The sequence below is a fragment of the Cygnus olor genome, chromosome 9, assembly GCF_009769625.2.
Source record: "Cygnus olor isolate bCygOlo1 chromosome 9, bCygOlo1.pri.v2, whole genome shotgun sequence".
Classification (NCBI taxonomy): domain Eukaryota; kingdom Metazoa; phylum Chordata; class Aves; order Anseriformes; family Anatidae; genus Cygnus; species Cygnus olor.
This window is the reverse complement of record NC_049177.1, coordinates 2,043,575-2,065,401: the sequence shown is the minus strand read 5'-3', so window position 1 is coordinate 2,065,401 and position 21,827 is coordinate 2,043,575. Positions and strand designations below refer to the sequence as shown.

General features: G+C 35.4%; 1 protein-coding gene across 5 annotated transcripts in view; it reads left to right on the top strand.

The window, feature by feature from the left end:
- Positions 1-21,827, top strand: part of LOC121074477 (U2 snRNP associated SURP domain containing) — a 44,289-nt gene that overhangs the window by 16,709 nt on the left and 5,753 nt on the right. For 4 of the 5 annotated variants that reach the window (XM_040566560.1, XM_040566559.1, XM_040566557.1 and 1 more), the window contains 15 exons: positions 37-119; positions 600-765; positions 1,348-1,559; positions 2,516-2,559; positions 5,798-5,902; positions 6,913-6,979; positions 7,068-7,231; positions 9,212-9,374; positions 9,878-9,957; positions 10,976-11,063; positions 12,043-12,165; positions 13,584-13,740; positions 14,109-14,204; positions 14,780-14,846; positions 15,978-16,140. In XM_040566560.1, the coding sequence (XP_040422494.1) occupies positions 37-119; positions 600-765; positions 1,348-1,559; positions 2,516-2,559; positions 5,798-5,902; positions 6,913-6,979; positions 7,068-7,231; positions 9,212-9,374; positions 9,878-9,957; positions 10,976-11,063; positions 12,043-12,165; positions 13,584-13,740; positions 14,109-14,204; positions 14,780-14,846; positions 15,978-16,140 (1,778 nt within the window). Of the gene's footprint in view, positions 1-36; positions 120-599; positions 766-1,347; positions 1,560-2,515; positions 2,560-5,797; positions 5,903-6,912; positions 6,980-7,067; positions 7,232-9,211; positions 9,375-9,877; positions 9,958-10,975; positions 11,064-12,042; positions 12,166-13,583; positions 13,741-14,108; positions 14,205-14,779; positions 14,847-15,977; positions 16,141-21,827 lie in introns of those variants that run through there. The other variant, XM_040566561.1, reaches the window with a different exon arrangement.

Here is a 21,827-nt window from a genome sequence, read left to right as displayed (position 1 = left end):
GATTATGACTTTTTTCCCCCCCCTCTATCACCATAGTACTGGATGATTATGCACCAGGGTCACATGATGTTGGAGATCCAAGCACAACAAATTTGTATCTTGGAAACATTAATCCTCAAGTAAGTTGAAGCTATGCTGTGAAGCGCAGCTTTGGTGTATTTGGGTCCAGCTGAAATTTTTTCAGTAGCCTTTTTTCCTTCATTTTTATTTTAAGCCATATGCATATGTTTAATCTGATATGAGGTACAGTTGTCAATTGCAGAGACAGTATTCGTTTAAATAAATGCTCTTAACATGGTGCTGCAAAAACTAAGGTTAAAATATCGTTACTAGATGCAAAAATACTGAGTGAAAATTATTTTTCCATTAATACATCGTTGTGAGAAGGATCATATCTCAGAAATTTGATTGAATTCTAAACTAAGCACAGTCTTCTTGTTACTACTGTTCTACAGTAGATTTAATAGGTGAGGTATTGATGAAGAGTTGTTTTTTGTTAAACTGAGAGAATTAAAATCTCCACATGCAGACACTAATATGAAATGGAATTGCTTAGAAATATAGCAGCAAGATGCTAACTTCTACTTCTCTTCCTCTAGATGAATGAAGAGATGTTATGTCAAGAATTTGGACGCTTTGGACCATTAGCAAGCGTTAAAATCATGTGGCCAAGAACTGATGAAGAAAGAGCAAGAGAAAGAAATTGTGGCTTTGTTGCATTTATGAACAGGAGAGATGCTGAAAGAGCATTAAAGAATTTAAATGGTAAACAGTTTTTTCAGTTTTGTAATTATCTTTTTAGGAACATTGAGGAGTAACTAAGCATGTCTTCAGGTTTTTTGTCAGACTAGTGATAGATGTAATGCAGCTGTTTTTCCTGAGGAATCCAGGAAAAGAATTGGAAATACTGGGAGTTTAAACTTTAGTAGATAGGACGCTAGCAGTGGTTTTAGTTTACAATGGCTGTTTTACTGACATCAAACTATAGCATACACAAGGGCTTTACATTATAGATGTAAAATTGCTAACAGTTTTGGAGATGTGAGGGAGAGTTAATGTTTTTTCTCTGCTCTGAGAACAGAATCATTAAAGAAGGAATCTGTATTATTTGCAGTTGTTTACCAATAATGAACAAGTTCAATAATGAACTTCTGTGCATAAATTTGACTAATGCACGGGAAGTAATTCTCAGTAATTGGTGATAAATAGGTCCTTTACTTTTGAATAATGGTTAAATTTCTAATATTATTGCAAATATTAATATTTATTACTTAAATACTGCACTTGCACAGAGGAGTCTTGATTGATGCAGAACTAGTTTATAACATCCGTTTTTACTTTTCTCAGGCAAGATGATAATGTCCTTTGAAATGAAGCTAGGCTGGGGCAAAGCTGTACCTATACCACCACATCCAATATACATTCCACCTTCTATGATGGAGCATACCCTCCCGCCTCCTCCATCAGGACTGCCTTTTAATGCCCAGCCTAGGGAGAGGTTGAAAAATCCTAATGCTCCAATGTTACCCCCACCAAAAAACAAGGAAGATTTTGAGAAGGTAACTTACAGTACCCTGGGCCATATCTCGTTGTTAAATACTACATCTATGGGAGTATTTCAATGACTTCGTAGATTTACATTGTTCAGGCTGACTTTGGCAGCCCTTAGTGTACAAACTCACTGGCTCCCTGCTGTAGCCCAAGGGAACCTGACTAATTTCCGAAGCCTGTCTCATGTCTGTGTTAGGATATGATGTATTGGGTCTTGGCTTATTTTTAGTGCTGCTTTAAATCTTCTAGCTTTCATTTTCCCCCTCCAGGCTCCCTGGATATTTTTCTCCTACGTCCCCCCCCTTTTGTTGGCTGCCAAATTGCAATATCTAAATTACTTTCTGTAGAGAAAATACTACGTTTTAATTTGGGTAGCATTATTTTTACACTAGAGGAGTTGATATATTTTGTGTAGAAGGTAATTAATCTGGACGTTGAGTAAGTATTTTATGCTACTTATGGAGTCCATTTTCAACCTTTTTCTTTTCTGGAATATTAGCTGATAAAAATGAAGGGTAAGTATCTCGTAATCACAAACCAACTTGATTTACATTTGTAAGAATTTGTTGATTCTTTGAATGACACTTAATTGTTAGGGTTATTTTTCTTCTTAAGACTTGGGAATAAAGTAATACCAACCCGATCCAAGTCAAATACTTTAGAATCGTTTCATAAGCGTAAGAACTCCTTTCTTAATTATATTCAGTGTAGTACCTTTTCAGTACATCAATGTACATTCTAACAGGAATGTTCTGATACTTTGCAATTAGTGAACCTTTATGGTTCACTGACACAACCATTTGCATTTTGTGTAATTGCCTAGCTATAACTTCACAGCAGTGATTGCCTGCAAAACTTGTGATAGATGTGTAGTATTTTCATTGCATATGTATATTTTTGCTTGTTACTTGTTAACAATACTCACATATTCTATGTTTATTATCTGATGTGACTTCATATACAGACTCTGTCGCAAGCCATAGTCAAAGTGGTTATCCCAACAGAAAGGTACATGTTTTTCTTTATTATTACTGATCTAAATATAGAAAATTTCCCCTTCGGAATTTTAAAGAAAAATTGTGATGTTGAGGAAAAGGTAATGGCTTGACTGAGCAATGGTTCTTTCATAAAACTTGAGAGAGATGTTTTACAGTCTTATTATCCTTATCTCAATAACTTTTTTTTTCTTATTGAGGATAGATTGAAGTAATTATCTTTTTTTTTATTGAATTTAAGTACTAGAAATAGTTGCAGGGTAATTTTATGAGTGAACTCTAGGGAGAAATAGATTAACTTAGTGATGCTTTATAAGTCCAGGCGTAAACCTCTAAGTACTTTGTAGCTAGGATGCAGCTGTCTCCAATGTGGTGCTGTGCTTTTTCCTTTTTATTTCTTTTTTTCAATTGTACAGTTTGTAGTGCAGTTAAAAATGGTTTTAATTTATACTGTTTTTAAAATGTGCAACAGTCAATAATTACGGTTGCCAAATAAGTTAGTTCTGTAGTGCAAGGGTATTTTTGCGTTTTGGTTTTCATCAGTGCCTCTACCTTCACTCTAGTCTAGGTATACTCTTGCTCAGTTAAGCTGAAACCTTTTCCCAAACACAGGAACACAACACTGTTTTAAAAGTAAATAAGCACAAAAGATTACCAAATTCTCTTTGACATTGGCCTTGGTGAGCAACACCAGCTGAACTGTCTGCGGCAGCGGGGGACCAGGAAAACATCATGGGATGGATTGGGAAAGTATACAGTTTTTGACCAGACATTGGTACGATCGGCTCCAATAAATGTGGTTTTATTATAACTGAAAAACTTTTTTTTTGTTGGCCAACTTAAGCTAAATGACATTTTAAATGCAGTTAAAGCTATCATCTTTTTGTACAACACTGTTTTAATTGTCACAAAATCTTTTTTTTTGCGTGTGTGTGTGGGGAAGAAATATTTGTAAAGCTAGTTACGGTAATACATTAATGTGTTTATCATTAAATGCTCAAATGCATTTTGACTAGTAATTCTTATGAAATTTTAGGACTATTTTTTCAATTTTTGTTAAGTAGAGACATGAATAGTTAGTGAGACTGGGAGCAATCTTAATTTGAAAAACATAGTAGTAGAAAGTACTTGTAAAACTGTACAGTCCTTCTAGAGTAATTAGCTTTTGGAGAAAAATATGCTTCCATTTTATTTACTGGAGCGTTTTGAAAGCTTGTTGGTAAGAAAAGCTCATGTTAATTGAATTGTATTTGAAAATACATTACATTCATTTTTCTTGGCTTCCTGATCACTTTTGAAGATGCTAATGATAACTGTTAAGAGTATTACACAGCGTATAACATGTAAAAATAATGGAAAACTTCAGTGGTATATTGCATTTAATTATTCTCCTTTAAAAACTGTTATTGAAAATTTCCAACATTCGTGTCTTGGCACTTACTAAAAGGTAAATGTTGCATATAAACAGCGAAGTTTTTTTTCTGAGAAATTCAGGTAGTAACATCTTATATGCCAGAATGCATGTAACACCCTCTTTTCATCTATGGGATGTACTGGATCTTTTTTTAATACGTTTGAGGTCTTTCCAAAGCAGATGGTCTTGTCCAACCAGAAGCTGCTCTAAAGTAACTTTATTGTACTGAATGAGAGAACAGTTAGATGAAACCCAGTGTCATGGTTCTACAGGAAGCCAGGATTGATCATATTGAACTTGCCTTAAAATAAATACTGTAATACCTCAGAGTTGAAAGCTAATTGTAATTTTTCCTATTAATGTTTTCAAATACAGTTCATATAACAAAAACAGACTTGGTATTTAGACTTTCAGAACACTGCTTTAAATAAAATGGTTGTGGAAGTATTGTGACTGTCCTCTTTACAGTATTTTAAGGGATCATAAAAATCAAAAGGAGAGGAAAATTGAGCTGTAGGTAACATTTTTTTGTATGTGTGATATGAGAGGGAAATGTAAATTTAATGCTAGCTGGCATAAACCACAGTATTTGCCAAGTTTGCAGATGGATGGGCAGGTTTATTGCAATTAAATTATTACAATATTTTAAAGTTGATTTTTTTTAAATCTAGTTCATTATACCTGTGGCAGAACTTCGAATGCTCATGGTAGAAAATAATCACCTAATTATGAAGAAGTGATAGAAAATTCTTCACCTTTTCAATGCCACAGTTTTTGAATTCTGATAATTAAATCGCTAAAAGAAAATATAATACAATACATTTCCAGAACCTATATCAGTTTGTTACATTAAAAAAATAATCTAAAAATGTAAAAATCTGTATTTTTTTTGTTTGCATCACATTCAAAGGACACGTACTGTGAAGTTTTTTATGTAGGTAATCTGTATTTGGAAAATTAGGATCTTGTTCTTGAGGAAAAAAAATACAAAAGATTGGAAACTGAAATTGCTTGTATGACACTATATATGTAAGCTATTACTACGCTTATAAACGGATCCACATTTTCAAATGCGACTTCAAAAAAGCGCATTTCAAATATCCTTCTTGCCTGTCTCAAGATGTAGTGTTGAATGAAATGAATGCAGATTTTTATTTTTTGATTGTAATTTGGTTCACTTAGGTGTATGAGGAAGGAAACATTGAGTGGTATGACATGAAGTGACAGACAGTTTTATTTTATGTCACATAATTGAGTCTTGACCAAAACCAGTTTACCTAAATTTAATAAAACCACTGCCCTGTTTGGCATCAAGGAGGCTATTTACTTTTCCTTTTATACTTGACTAGTTTGAAAGCTGAATGCGGTTTCTATTGAATATTCAAAACTATTTGTGTTTACTTTTGAGCACAATATTGAGCCATTTGTACATCTGTGGAACTTCAGTTAACACTTTTGGCCTTAGTTCTAGATAACTTAGATGAGAGGGCTAAGTTTTTAATAGTTAATTGCACTTCGGTGCTCCGTTGCCCGTTTTTATGTGTAAGGACCATTATGCTTGTACTAAACACGAGATGGTTGTAGGCTAAGCTGCGGAAATTCAGGAATGAGGTCTCCTGCTAAGTTATTACTCTACCACTCGTAGGCATGTTTTTATTTTAGAGTGCCCGTGTCTATGATGTAAGGCTATCATATGTTCCATGTTACCTTATCTTTTATACGGTTGTAACAATACAGCAAAATAATCTCCTGCACAGTTATAGTATCTTAGATGGAGTGTAGTTTTATATAGTGTTAGGTCTGAATCAATTTTTCTTTAACTGTGTTATTGTTGTAGGAATTTGCTCGCATTGATACATCGAATGATAGAGTTTGTTGTGCGGGAAGGGCCTATGTTTGAAGCCATGATCATGAACAGAGAAATCAACAATCCAATGTTCAGGTGCTTATTACGTTGCTTCGGTTTGAAAAAGTTAATTTTTGCTGTTGCTAATATTTTGCATTTCTGAATTGCTAATAGAAGTTGTTTTTCCTATGTCTCTTTGTGTGCAGTTTTAAATTTAACAAACTGTACACAGCAGATGCTTATGCTGTTTTATATGAACAATACAATTCTATTCCAGTTGTTAATACTATTGTATACAAATATATATGTGAAATATAAAATATATTTGTATACATATACAAAATACTTAATTCCTATTTTCTTGAGGGATTCCAAGTCATCAGTAGAGGCAGTAGCATATATTTAAAAAAAAAAAAAAAACAAACAAAAAAAACACCATACCTCGAAAGCAGGCAGAATAACTCAATGTGCAGTCATCTTTCTGGAGCCTAATTTCCTATGCAGTTAGGATTAAACTTTGGTGTAGTGAAGCTGTCAGAATTTCCAGCTCTTGTCATTAATGGAATTTAAAAATATAAATTTCCAAATTTCTGTGAAATGCAGTCTGAAAAACTTTTTCAGGGAAGTAATAAATGACCTTCTAAAAATGTTCTATTGATAGTAAGGTTGAAGTGTTTCATTTTGATTTTATGGATCAAGGAAAATATGCAGGTCCAAGTAAAACACCTGGCTGTTAAAAATGGCTGTTTATTTCTGAACTTGTAAGAGTGTTCTGACAGTTCACTAGTTGAAAATTTCAAGGCACTTAATATTCAGTCTGAGTAACCTAATTGTATACATATGAGTTTCTGCGCATCTAAATTTCTTATCAGAAGCGTTTTGCCTCTGTGGAATTCTACACTTTGCTTTGCAGATTGTACATGCATGTGTGCATGAGGCAATTACACTTGTTCTGTACAGCTGTGCTTTAGATGTATGTGGTTTTAGCTATCTTGAATTCACTCTATAGCCAAAGTGGGATTGTGGATAAAAGTTGGATATATTTGAATTTTCTTCAGTTAAATAACTTCTAATACATCTTTGTGCCTCTTTGTTCTCTGGTTTAGGTTTTTATTTGAAAACCAGACTCCAGCCCATGTGTATTATAGATGGAAGCTTTACTCAATTCTTCAGGCAAGTAGAATTTTTATTGTCAATTTGTAACTTTGAGCTTAATGGAAACAAACAAACAAACAAACAAAAAAACTCTTGCCCTTTATAGGGAGATGCTCCAACCAAGTGGAGGACAGAAGATTTCCGTATGTTCAAAAACGGATCATTTTGGAGGCCACCACCGTTAAATCCATATTTACATGGGATGTCAGAAGAGCAAGAAACGGAGGCATTTGTGGAGGAACCGAACAAGAAGGGTGCACTTAAGGAAGAGTATGGATTTCTGTCAATTTGTAGTGTTTTTTTTAAATGCTAATCTGCATATTTTTTTCCTGTTTTGTCTTTTTTTCTAGTTGTCATCCCTGAAATGTTACCATTCTTGCCATAATATTTACAGAATCATAGAATAGTTTGAGTTTGAAGAGACCTTAAAGACCATTTAGTTCCAAACCCCTGCCAAGGGCAGGGACACCTCCCACCAGCCCAGGCTGTCCAAATCCCATCCAGCCTGGCCTTGGGCACTGCCAGGGTAGGGGCGTCCACAGCTTCTCTGGGCAACCAGGGCCTCACTGTCCTCTTGAGTAAAGAATTTCTTCCTAATGCCTAATCTAGATCTATCTTTTTTTAGTTTAAAGCTGTTAACTCCTAGTCCCATCACTTCTTAATAGAGAGTCCCTCCCCACCTTTCCCTTTAGGTACTGGCAAGTTGCTGTAAGGTCTCCCCGCAGCCTTCTCTTCTCCAGGCTGCACAACCCCAACTCCCTCAGCCCGCCTCCATAGCAGAGGGGCTGCAGCCCCTGAGCATCCTTGCAGCCCTCCCCTGGACTCACTCCAACAGCTCCATGTCCTTGTGCTGGGGCCCAGAGCTGGGTGCAGGGCTCCTGGGGAGAGTCTCACAAGAGCAGAGCAGAGGGGAACAATCCCCTCCCCTGCCCTGATGGCCCTGCTGCTTTTGGTGCAGCCCAGGGTACAGGCGGCTTGCTGAGCTGCAAGCACACATTGCTGGCTCGTGTCAAGCTTCTCGTCACCCACCACCCTCGGGTCCTTCTCCTCAGGGCTGCTCTTTATCCATTCTCTGCCCAGCCTGAATTTGTGCTTGGGATTGCCCCAGCCCAGGTGCAGGACCTTGCAGTTGGCCTTGTTGAACCTCATCGAGTTTGGATGGACTCCCCTCCCAAGCCTCTCAAGGTCCCTCTGGATGGCATCCCTGCCTTGCAGCAGGTTGACTGCATCGTGCAGCTTGGTGTCATCTGTGAATGACACCAATAAACGCTCTCGAGCTCATTTTTTTTAATTAATGCTTTTTTGATGATACAAAAACATACTCTGGATTTTGTTAGAATTGTATTCATTTGAACAATGGATCTTTTCAGTGGAATTGGCATTAACCCTTTGAAAAGAATGGGGAGGATGAGAGCTTTCCTCATTTTCTATTCCCATCTGTTAGTGAGGTTATGTCGTGCCTATCTCAGCATTGTTAGAACTGAATGAAGTTGAACGGTTATTACAGTCTTAAATTTGTTGGTGCTGCTTATCAGGAATTAAAATGGGGAGCAGTTAGTAATTAGCAGGAAGAGACATGATCAGAGTTCTTTGCTGTGAATTGTAAGCATGGTGGGAATGCCTATGGTAGTGGAAATATATGCACTTTTAAAAAAAAATTTTACTATCCTTGTTCAAGTTGTGTTCATAACATGGATTTTTTTTTTGTTTTTGTTCATTTCATTGTAAATATAAGAGTTATGGTTCTGGACACCTTAATATGTAATTTATCTTATTTTTGAAAAGGCTTAAAAAGTTTTTTTTTTATGAGGGATCTTTATACACCAAGTTCAGGGAAAACCTGAAAGAACTGTTTCGTACTAGCTCTCTGAATCTAATTACTCTAATTCCACAGCAGAAATTACTTACCTTACATTTATTCATTTTCATTTCGTTTTAAAATAATTATCTTTTTTTGCTTTAGTTTATCAATAATATTTATCTTCTGTATTAGCTCTTCCTTAGTTAGTTTTCCTTGATTTCTGTATATAGTCAAGACTTAAGTGGAAAATTTTTTGTATTTTGTTTGTGATGTGCGTGTATTTTTGTGTGATGTGCTTGTGAATCATTGAAAAAAATTAGGAGTAGAATATAAAAATATTTTAAACTGCTTTGGTCCTGAAGATGGCAAAATCAAGAACGTTATTTAATGGAAATTCTACTGAGTACTGTTCATTTTATATTGAAAGTATAAAAATTTTGCTATTTCAGACAAAGAGATAAATTGGAGGAAATTCTGCGTGGATTAACACCTCGGAAGAATGATATTGGTGATGCAATGGTTTTCTGTCTAAATAATGCAGAAGCTGCTGAAGAAATTGTAGACTGCATTACAGAATCGTTGTCCATTCTGAAGACTCCTCTTCCTAAGAAGGTGTGAAGATTTTGTATAATCATACTTCTGTCTTTGGGGAAGAGCTCAATTAGCTGTTTGTGCATGTAATTTACAAGCATTATTTCATAAGTCTCAGGTAGTGTTGAACTTTTGACTTAAAAACTGTGCTTAAATTTAAGTGCATTTTTTTTCCCTGTGGGATTTTGTGATATATTTTCATTCTTGCTGGACGTGCTTGTAAGCAATGTTCTACCTTGTTCTGAAGGTGGAAAAAGCAGAGTAGTCTGTTCAAACATAAAAAATAAAACCTGGAATGCTACAATCTATCCATTGTAATATTATGCAATGAATATATTCCATCTTACAGTGTGATTAGCAGTGCAGTGTTATTAGCCAACAGGGGGCTAACTTACATCTGGTTAGTTCTAACTTCGTAGTTCTAAATAGATTAAACTGTCTTGTATTATATCTGGAAAAATGCATATATTTTCAGGATAATTAAAAATCTAGAGTTTTCTTAATTTATACGTTCTTGTTTGTAGATTGCAAGATTATATCTGGTGTCAGATGTGTTGTACAACTCTTCAGCTAAAGTTGCCAATGCTTCCTATTATAGAAAATTGTAAGTACAATATTTTAGGTGATTGGTTAAAAAAAGAATATAATTATAACGTAGTAGTAGAGAAATTCACCCTTGTCTCTGAAGATACTGTTAAAACATTGCTATACGTTTTCGTGCAAAGAGATAGGACCAAGATGTAGCACATTAGTGCATAGGATGCTTTGTAATGCAAAGAAACCTCTTTTATATACCCTATGCAAGTGACCACTTGCATGCAACCTTACAGAGATGAGGATAGTGTATGCACATCTCTTTATAGGAAGCTGTAAAGAATATTCCAGGTGTGGTATTGCAAATCATCTATGCAAACCAGTAAATTTTTGTAATAGAGGTTTTAAATGGTATTTTTTTTTTTTAACTCTTCACTAAGTTTGGAGACCTTACAAGGGGATTGAGTACTTTGTTTCTAAGGTACTGAGCAGAATTTACGAAAAATGTACAAGGGAGAGAACCTCTGCTCTGTACAGATATTTGGCTGTGTCTGTTGCTTGGAGTCTCATTAATGTTATGATAGCATGATGGGGAATATTCAGCATGTTGCAAAACTATAGTGATTGCAAATCATTTTTCTTGCTGCAGTGTGTCTTTGCTTTGCTAGTTTATTTTTTGTATATTGAGGATACACACAAGAGAAGTAAGGCAGCTGTTACTCACTGTGCTTTCATTGAGGGCCTTTCATTGAGAGAATAGAAACATAACTAAGAAATTTTAAAAATTAAACTGAATTCTTTGACAGTTCTTTGTATGTAAGGTTGTAGAACTCCTTTTATCCTCCAGCCTTTTCAGGCTGTATAAGGAGACTCCAGCAGATGTGAAGATCTCTCTTCACAGTTCTGTTGTTGTTGTTGACTTAATATGTAGTAATTACTTGTTACCTTATAGTTAAGTTCATAGCTGCTATAGGGAATGCAACTGTCTGCTTCTGAGTCCTGTATCCCAGGTAATTTCAAGAATTATGTATGTCCAGAAAAGATATATTACCAAGTTTAACTGAAGAAATGTATATGTTTAATTCTAGTTTTGAAACAAAATTATGTCAGATATTCTCTGATCTCAATGCTACTTACCGTACAATACAAGGCCATTTACAGTCTGAAAATTTCAAGGTATGTATTTTGTTGTTATTTACATGATGTACAAGTCAAATAAACAGATGTTCCTGCACAAGCTATTGAATATTAAAATAGGTGGTTTAAAACTCAAGCTTCCTAATTAAGCTTCACTAATTTTTTGTTTCCTCTCTTGCAAAGATAGCCTCGAAGTTAACAGTGGTCTTTTAAAATTATTGAAGAAAAAACATCTTTTGTATTTCACACTTACTTTCCTCCACAAGAGAAAGCATTACAAATGAAGCATGAGGAAGAAAATGAATGTGTAACAGATGAAATGTACCAGTAGATGTTAGTTGTGGAGTAGAGACCATATCTAGTACTTGTATTATACCAACAAGGCTTTCTAGCTTCCTAATTATTTTAGTACATCCTATATTTCAGTTTGAAAAATACATTTTTGCTTCTTAGTGACGAAATAAATGTCTGGACTTAACAGCATAAAATAGTTTTTTAACATTTTTGGTGATAAATAGGATTGTGTTTTTTGAGGTTTGATGAGCAGTCTGAGCATGTGTAGTTAGTAATTTTCTGGATAGCAGCATTCTGCTTCCTAGCATTCTCATATGCTTGGCCCTTGTCCTCCTTCTACTGGTGTAAAGATTCCTTTAAAACAGTAGATTTTTTTTAAGCTTAAATATGAAATTTACAGTGTAGCTAGTTTTCCTATATTATAGGTTTTATACTGGTTCTCCTATCGTATTCACTCAGAACTATTAGGATAGGAACTGTGAGTAGCAGAAATGGATAATCAGTGTAATCTGAAGTAAAAGGGAAAATGAAATCCCAGTGATATTTAAAGGAAAAAAAAAGTAGTTCCTGTGTATGTATACATTTTTACTTTATTAGTCTTGTCCAACATGGTACATTGTAGTGTACTCCAGTACGGACCTTGTTAGGAGTAACTCTCGATGGTGTATTTCCAGTCAGTTAAGATCTCTTAATTAATGAGCGCTTTTTTTCCTGTTACTTCTAGCAACGGGTGATGACATGCTTCAGAGCATGGGAAGATTGGGCCATCTACCCAGAACCATTTTTGATCAAACTCCAGAATATCTTCTTGGGACTTGTAAATATCATGGAAGATAAAGAAACAGAGGTAAGCTTAGTAGTGATGCTTAGCAGGTGGTGAGAAAAAATGCGTAAGTATAAAACAAAACTGGCAAGGAATATTTGGTATCTTTGGGTAATTAAAGCTGCTCTTTGTAACAGCACTTTATGGATTTTTATTTAACTTGAGTATTATTAGCATGCTTAGGTAGCACCACAACCCTTTTTTTAAAACTCCAAATCCTTACTTTTAAAGATAGGTATAATATTTTAAAGACACGTGTAACATCTTTTGAGATGCAAATATCATCTAATATGTCTATACACTCGTTGCTTGCAGATTAAGTGCTGTGGTGGAGTTACATTGTGGAAACATTTCAGAGCAAAGACTAGTGCAAAATGACAGCCATTTCCTATGTATTGGGAATACTCTGTAGTATCTGTGAATTCTGAGTTAGAATTTCAGGTGTTAATTTTAGTTTCTGGGAGTTCTAAGTAACTTGGCATCTGGTTGAACGAACCATCTATTTCCTTTTTGTGTGAGTGTCACACACATAGTTTAATAGAGCCATCTGAGCTTTGTTAGTCTGGGAGAAGTTGTGATAGATCATTTACACTGGTGGTATTCTACTTTCATCTTTGCGTCCTATTACAGCAATAAGTTGCTAACCTAGTTAAGCTACACAATTGCTTTCCTCTCTGCGCATAGGGATTATTTTGAACAAGATATGTAGGGAATTTGTTACTAACGTGTAAACCGTTAATATATGAAGCTCGATGCTTAAAATTTTTAGAATACTTTAGGCACTGGGTGAATGTGTACTGATTTGTTCACAGTTAAGTATAAATATTACTTAAAGAGAAGAAACCAATAAATAGATATATGTTTAGGATAAACTATTTTTTAAACTGTTTGTAAACGTGGCTTTCAGAATAGCAGAACTGCTGTAATTGGAAGGTTAGGTTATTTCCCTTAGCAGTAGAGCCAAGAGAATGCACATATGATGGACAGTACCTAACATGTTAGAAATAATATGTAGACATGCTTTTCATTGACATGTATTCTTGCTAAATAGTTAATATTTTTGGCAGTTGTTCAAATTATTGGTTTTCAGGGAATCTTTCTTATGTAGTAAGTATAATTTATCTTTATTGGCTCATTGCAAGCTAAACCTCGGTTTCATATCTCTTTGGAATACAAGATATTGCAAAGATATTTGAATAGATATTGCAAAGCTTCTAGTGCATTGTGGACAAATGCTAGATTCCTGCTCATAGTTTTGTGTAAGAAGATGTTGTCATTCTCCTCTGCAATAAGCAATTGTACTTGGTATGATAAAGTCAAGGGCTTTTTTGGGTGTTCCAGGTCATTTTAAAGCTACCCCTTATAAAAAAATAAAATCCATTTCTATAAAGAAAAAAAAGTTAGATTTAGTTTTGAAAGAATTCAATATTATTTGCTTTCAGGAGGTGCCAGACGATCTTGATGGTGCTCCCATTGAGGAAGAGCTTGATGGTGCTCCATTAGAAGATGTGGATGGAATTCCTATTGATGCTGCTCCTATTGATGATCTGGATGGAGTCCCAATTAAATCGCTGGATGACGATCTGGACGGAGTACCTTGTATGAAACATTTCAACCTCGCTTGCAATTTGAATCTTCAATTTTTCATGATAGTTTTTAAAAACAAGTAGTTTTTACAAGAACAGCCAAGAATTAATATGCCATGTAGCTTAGAAACTCGTAAATTTCAACTTAACCTAGGAAGAATTTCTTTTAGATTGTAATCGATTTGGGAGACACAGTAGATACCTTTTGATGTTATATATAGATAGGTGCACATCAGCTTCCAAATCTGAATTTCTTTTCTTTGCATTTAATGAAATGGTACAATATACTTCAGTATTTACATTGGACTGTTGTGTTAGGATTTTTCAGTTTGAACTTTTGAAGAGCTTTGGAAATGATTTTTCTGGGTCTTTATTCAACAGTGGATACGGCTGAAGATTCGAAAAAGAATGAGCCTATATTTAAAGTTGCTCCTTCGAAGTGGGAAGCAGTGGATGAATCAGAATTGGAAGCTCAAGGTTAGTTTTCAAAGCATCTGTTAAAATAAGCCTTTTCTAAGTAACTGAAAGTTTAGTGTCACTTACCTATTTAATGATTATTTTCAAAGGGTATATTTAAAAGTGTTCATATGATTTCTAAAGTAATACAGCAGAACTTTCTATTGTGATTTTTTTTTGGTTGTGTCTTCAATGAAGGAAATAGTGTATTATGTTTCTGTTGTTCTACTTCAGTAACCTACCAACCTTTAAAACTAATTTTCAATTCGTTAACGATAAGTATTGGAAGAATCTGGGTATTCTGGCAGTCTTTTCCCAAATATTTCTGTGAAAGATAAGGTTTTACAAACTAACAAATACTTGGCTGCTTCTGAAAGGTTTACTGGAACGTAATAGGCAGTGTGAGCGAGTATCTCTGTATAGAGTAAATATTCTGATAAAGTGCAATTTGAATATTTATGAAACAAAGTCTGTATTAAGTGCTAGATGCTGTAAGAATTTTATCATACTGTAAATTTCATCATATCTAGAGATACTGATCTTTAGAAAAAAGCAATAGCTTTTTATTGTTGAAATTATCTTATTTTGTCTTCTAGCTGTTACTACTTCGAAGTGGGAGCTTTTTGACCAACATGAAGAATCTGAGGAGGAGGAAATTCAAAAGTAAATATTTGGACTTTTTTCTTTCAGTCTAGACGTCTGGCATCTAGCTTTAAAGAAATGTCTGTAACTGAAACCAATGGTGCAACGTAACTTAAAAAAACATTTTAAGCGCATATTTGCATTAGCATTGTATCTTGCTAGCACATTATTTATCAAGTTATTTTTACTTGGTGTCTTAAAATTGAGAGCACTTAAATAATTTTTCATTCTGAGGAAAAAGTATTCATTTTCTACCTCTGAGGCCGAGTGTCTTGAAACTTCCTATAAATCTTGTATGTATTACAAGAACAGAGCAAAAATGAAAATTTCCAAGTAGGAAAATAAGAAAATGGAGGGAATCAGAGTTTTAGTGCAGGATGCTTTTAGCCTCCATAAACATTAAAGTGGTAGAGTTGTTAACTATAATCTTTAAAATGATGCTGATTTGATAACTTATGTTAAATAGTAAAAACTAGGGTAGTATTTTACAGTTAGGAAATACTGAATGTCGAATTTATGTGCAAATATCTAAAACTCTGCCTTACTTTGTTATCACAAGAACAAATAATGTTCTGTTGTCTGCGTTTGGACGCTAATAGGCTCCGTGCCGTCTGTTGTTTTTGAGCAGTCTTACTTTGTTCTTTAGGCAATTTGAGAGCATCTATTATTAATGCTGAAAACATCTTAGAGTGTTAAATGCTGTGCTGCAGCTCTCTAGTGGCCAATCTGGTAATATCATTTTGGATATGTGCCATGTTTCAGGTTTGCCTCTAAAAAGAAAATGTAGTTAATTTTGTTCTTTTGTAGTATTAATTAAAGCAATTAGAGATTTTGTTGAGGTAGTGAACTTGTTTCGTAACTATGATTTCCATCTGGATTTGCTGACTGTAAATTTCAAGAATCCTTTTGCCATCTGTTTATACCAAAAATATAAATTATCTGAGTAATAAAAACTAATGATTTAATTAAATGAAAATACTAAGATATCTACCTCACAGATCAAGATATTTCTATAATTGCACACTTTGATGTAATCATATTTAGTAGGTTTCAAAACTAGTAACTAAGTGTAGAAATGAAACAGTAGAGATGGTAAATTTTGTAACAGATTGTCCTAGAGAATTAACTGGTGTGTATTGGTTTTCTTTCAAGTCAAGAAGAAGAAAGTGAAGATGAGGAAGACACTCAGAGCTCTAAGTCAGAAGAGCAACACATGTATTCAAATCCTATTAAAGAAGAGATGCCTGAATCTAAGTCATCAGTCAAATACTCAGAAATGAGTGAAGAGAAGCGTGCCAAACTCCGGGAGATTGAGGTCAGCATGTGGTACATTTTGTGCCAATCTTCTGTAGTTTTCCAATTTCCTCTGCCCCCACGTTCAATACATACTACAGGGAATTATTTTGAAAATTTTAAATATATTTAAATGTTATAGTCCTCCTGTATAGGGTTTTTTTGTCTGGTATATTTTTATAAAGGTGCCTCTGTTTACAGCCTCGCCTTGCTTATGCTCACTTAAAAAAAAAAAAAAAAAAAAAAAAAAATAGTAATAGGAAAAAAATGAAAGATTGAGTCAGGGGATTCTGCAGGTTGATAATTAGATTTTGTTGTCTTCTCTCCCCAGTATCTCTTTTGGTACCACTGGTGTAATGTTAGCTCGCTTTGGGTTCCTCTACACTTCCTTTCTCTTGGCAGTGACTTGGGAGTGATTTTTGGATTTGACCTTAGCACTTTGCCTTTCTTGTTCTCTCTGTTGCATTGAAGTCCTGGCATCTGTATCTTAATGCATTTAAAAATTGCTCTTTTCACTACGTCAGTGAGCAAACGAAGCAGGCGCAACTAAACCATGTGTCTTGGAATAGGGGCACTTCAGATGACTTCAGATGAAGACTTGAATCCAGTTTATAGAGCTTAACTTTTTAAAATCCTTTCTCCAAGCATAAGTGTTAGAATGGATGTTAAGGATGATGCACAGATTCTTATGCCTTCATACTGGCTTCCAAGCTTCTTGTTGAGTGAGCAGTTTCCTGGAACTTGAATTTAGCATGAGCTTTGTTTAGCAGTGAAGCTAGATTTTTTTCATGTCATAAAGTGCCATGCAAATCCAGTTTAAAACTAGATGCTAATTTTCTTTTTTTTTAATTCAGCATTAAAACCTATAATACATTGATACTGAACTTTTTTGTACCTTCTGTTTAGTGCATTAAAATATTAACAAACTGCTAAGCTGCTGTTGCAGTTGGAGCATCTCCAAATGACAGATTATAATTTTGAAGGTGCCTACCTATTTGTGCTATAACGTACTTGTTAGTTAAAATGAGACATTAGCAAACTTCTGTGATATTCTTTAAAGATATACAAGCAATAGTATTGTAAAACATCACACCCTTTTTTTCTCCCAAATATGTTACTGCTTAATAATTCAAATTATCAAAAATAATGGACTGTAACTAAGCACTTACATGCCTCTTGCTTTGCATAGTGGTTTGAAAATTCTTGGTACATAGCCATTTGGGGTGAGTAGGTTCTGAATTCTTTGAGAAAAGCGAAATGAAACTTATATCTCACTTAACTCACGGTGGCAGTAGTTTTGTAGAAAATCTGTGATGTTAGACTTATGAAAGTACAAGTGAAAATAGTTTTCATTTTGCTGCGGTAATGATTGTAGCAGTTACGGAAAGAGCTCATTTCAGATTGGGCATCTTTTATAAATGTTATCCTAGCAATTGTTGAGGTAGGTTATGAAGTGGTTTACGTTAACCATTGCCAATTTTACACTGCAGGGGATGCATTTATGTGTGTATCCCCTGGCTGTAACAGATCTAAATAGTAAACATTTAAGTTTTTCAAATGTATGTTGCCATCTATATTGTTTGTGGTAAGTAAATTACCATATTGGTTTCAGACTTTTGGAATCACCAGAACAGGAACGTAATCTTTCATTTTCAGAACATTCCAGACACTATGTAGAAGTACTTAGATTTCCAAATTTCTGCTCAGATTTGTCATTGATAGATGAGTACTCACTGTATGTACTACTTTAAATTGCTCATGCTCAAAACTTCTTCTTGGTACAGTCCTTGCCAAAGAACACATTCAGTTGGAGGAGAGGAATTAAAAAAAACAAAACAAAAAACAAAAAACAAAACCTCACAATTGCTAGCTCTAACAGTGGATGTTAGATGGCATAACTTAAAAACATCATTGAAAATCTTTTTTAAAGTCTAACTCTCTAGAATTTTACACGGTGGCTACTGGGAAAGCTGAAGCTTTTTTTTTTAAACATTTTTAGGAAATGTATGCCATGCAAGCAACCACTCTTTCCCTTGGCACAGTTAGTCAATTACATTTGTCAGTTGGAGGGGAAAGTACAGTAATAAAGGAACTTACCAAGCTTTGCCCGTCTACATGTAGCAGAGACTGGTGCTGTCAGAGGAGGCAGGTTACTTAACCCTTTGCTTCTTCTCCTACTCCTAACTGTTAACCTTGCTGAAATGTAAATTATTTCCAGAGCTTAGCAAGAGGAGAGGCTTTCTTATAATACTGAAGAACACTGATTTCTTAACTGCAGTTGTATTTTATGTTTATTTGTTAGTTTTTAAGTTTGTAAAGATTGTTGCTCCGCTTTTTGTTGTAACTCAGATTTAAGGGTGGTCTTTACAGTGCTGTGCGTCTCCCTCCCTCTCTCTGGAACATTTAAAAAAAAAAAAAAAAAAAAAAGGTATATTCTCCTCTGTAAAAAGAACTCAGTGATGCAAAGAAAAATGGGGATTTTTATATTGCCTAATAGTTCATTAAGCATATTTCCTCAGAGCATACAAAAACTCTCAGACAAAATGAAGCAGCATTGTCTTTCTTGTACCTTTCTTTAAGGTACTTTACCTCTGTCTCCAACTTACAGAAAGACTTTGAGCTCCAAAGTCCATGACCGTCTCCTGTGAAGTGTCAGAGGCACCTTTTTAAAAATCTGCTTCAAGAATTGTTTTGAGTTTAGCTTGCATTCTGTCATGCTTTAGACATACACCAAGCGCTTTTGGCATGCTTAACTGATGCAAATCTCCTTTGCTTTAGAAGCTCGAATCACCTGGATGTACTAATTTTCAGGCCTTCAGAAAACCAACTGTTTTTGTATTGGCAGTTTGTTTTTTTTCAACCAGGTGTAATACCAGTTTTCTATTGCAGATGGTAACTTGTGATCTTAAAGTCTCTCTTATTACAGAGGTGCTCATTTTGGAAGGTGCAGGAGCATATTTCTGAACAAAATGACAAGATGGTTAATTCCTTTAAAGTTTACTGATTGGTTATGTGCAGCACAAGATCTTATGATCCTACCCTGAAAAAAACACAGCATAGGCTTCATCTGCAGCAGAATGGCTTTTCATAAATTGAGATATATCAGTGCTTCTAAAAGGGTCAGAACCAGGGTAGGTTGTACTCTTTAATACCTGCCATTGCTCACCTTTTGTGTTAGCCACCTGAGACCTCAAAGTAATGTTTGATTTCTTAATCAGAGGTAGAAAACTAGTGGTCTTCAGTCTTCCCATACAGCCTTTTCACTACAGGAGGTGTAGGGCTGGATTCTGTCACACAGAATTCTGTCAGTAACCCCCTGCCCAGTGCATAGGCAGGGAGATTTTTTTTCCCCACAGAACTATGCCGTGGTATTAAGGAATAATTTACTTTTCTATCAAGAGCCCAAGAGATTCTTTCTGCATGTCACAAAGAGAAAGGGGTTATTGTCTTTACTTTCTCAGTACAGGTTGCGGTACCGTACCAGATTAAAGTTCCTTTAGTGTAGTATTCAGTCTCCAATGGAGAATGCCGAGGGCATGAGATAAGAGTGGATTAAACATAATCCATGAGGGAAGATTGTATCTAAGACCTCTTCTGGATTTAAAGGCCCTCTCTCTACCTTTGTCAAGAAACTGAAGTTCCATACAGTTTCCGTTACTTCTTTCTCTGGATTATGGTGCTTAGTGTTCAGAATACCTATTTTTTTAATGTTTTATGATAAACTCATAGGAGCTATCTAAGGCTTGTAATGATCTCAATAACAATATAACCTTTAGGTCTCTACAGTCTGCAGAGGTTTCTGTATCTAGCTTACTTGAGGCCACTGCAAAATGGCAAAAAGATACTATATTAAAAATGGTACTCATTGCAGTTTCATCATAACAGATGAGACAGATTGGCTCTTGCTTGACCAAAAGTTACGCTATTTATAGCAGTTCTTCCTTAGAGGATAATGACTGTCTTAATTCAGCAGAAATTCTGGTCTTTTACACAAAGACGATAGTGAGGAATTGCTTAGCTCCAAGCCACACGGTGTCCTGGGTGTGTGATTGAGCACCCCAGAGTTCTGTTATGGCTGAAGAGGTATTTCAAATCTGCATATCAGCGTATCTCTTATCTGTTGTTATTAACACTGTAGCTGCAGAAATCATACTACTTATAGGCTCATTGGAGAACTGAAGCTTCCAAAGAAATATTTTGCTCTGCTTCTGGTGAAGTCTAGGATAAGTTGCAGCCACTGTCAGGGTGAGTCTGTTTTAAGGAAGAGCAGAGCACTTTGGGCTGTTCAGAAGTCTATTCTGTATGTAATCCCTCTAGATATGAGTGCAATTACACATCAAGCAGAAACTCCTCTTTCATCAATGATCTGCTGATTAACTTCCCTGTTAATCCTAGCATCTCATACACAGTCACTCTACTTCAATTAAGTAGTGTTTGAACCTGGCCATTTAGGTTCTGAGGCTGTATACTTGTGCAATAATGTCTTGCTAAAAAGCCTTTTTGCCCCAAGACCATTGTGTATGAGCTCAGTATCAGCAGAAGATTAGAATACCAAGGACAATTTTGGAAAATTGATTTACTTTAAGCAAGGGACCCACAGCGCATCTGTTTGTGTCAAAATGAAAAAGCTACAGGCAGGGCTTGGTTTGCACCCATCTGTGGTTTGTCTGAATGGTGGTAGCAAGATGTTACCCTTTTCTGAAAATTGATATTGGTTATTCAGTAGTGACCTCAACTTCTAGGGAAGACTGAATCTTTTAAATGACTTGTTTGTTAGTTTGAGGAAGGGGAAAAAATTCAAAATGAGAACTGATAGAAAAGAGACAATGTTGTGGAGCTGTTTCTCTTAAAGTTATGTGAGATACCTCCTAGTGTTTAGTGAGAAAGATGATCCCTGCATTGGAGCATGGAGCATCCAGTAGAAATTGCTCGTAAGAACTCCAGATTTCTGAAACTTTGCAGTCTCCGTTAAGAGCTGTACTGCTAATGAAGACCTCTAAACTGTTGTGGGAGACTTTCTGTCTAAAACACCAGCAAGAAATTAGCATTCCAGAGTTTTAGCACATGAAAAATATTCCTTTTCCATATTGGCGTGCATATTACTGACTCCAGAGATGGTCTAGATAAAGCCAGTATCTCTAATCCTAAGAATGAAGGGGCTTAAAAGTTTTTCTCTGATGAACAAGAGTAGTTAAGAATAACCATTTAATTGGGAATATATTAGTTCTTTCTGAATGCACATTAAGTAAGTGGAATATTTACAACATTTTTCAATTAGATGCTCAAGCAGATTTAAACCTCAGTTTTAAGGATCTCTTCTTGCTGGAGTGGTATCTGCAACTCTGTGAGAAGAAGATAAGTATCATATACCCTACACGAAGCAATCAGTCAGAAGAGCATTTGGTACAGCCAGTATGCCAGGAATAGTGAAACGGTGAAGGGAGATGACCAAATCAAGCAAGTAGCAAAAACTGCTATACATCAAAGCATGGGATGAGCTGAAATGACCACTCATCTCTGCTAGAGGGAACATCCTGATCCTACCTGTGAACTTTGGCACTAGCTGATTCTTTCTCTGAGCCCAGTACAACTCCCTAATGCAGGAAAAAATCAGGGGTCGTGACTTGGGATTCTGCTGGATTAGTGAATTCACCTGGCTCATGGAAGGCTTGGCCAAGCACTGCTGCTGTAAGGGGAGGATGGAGGGGG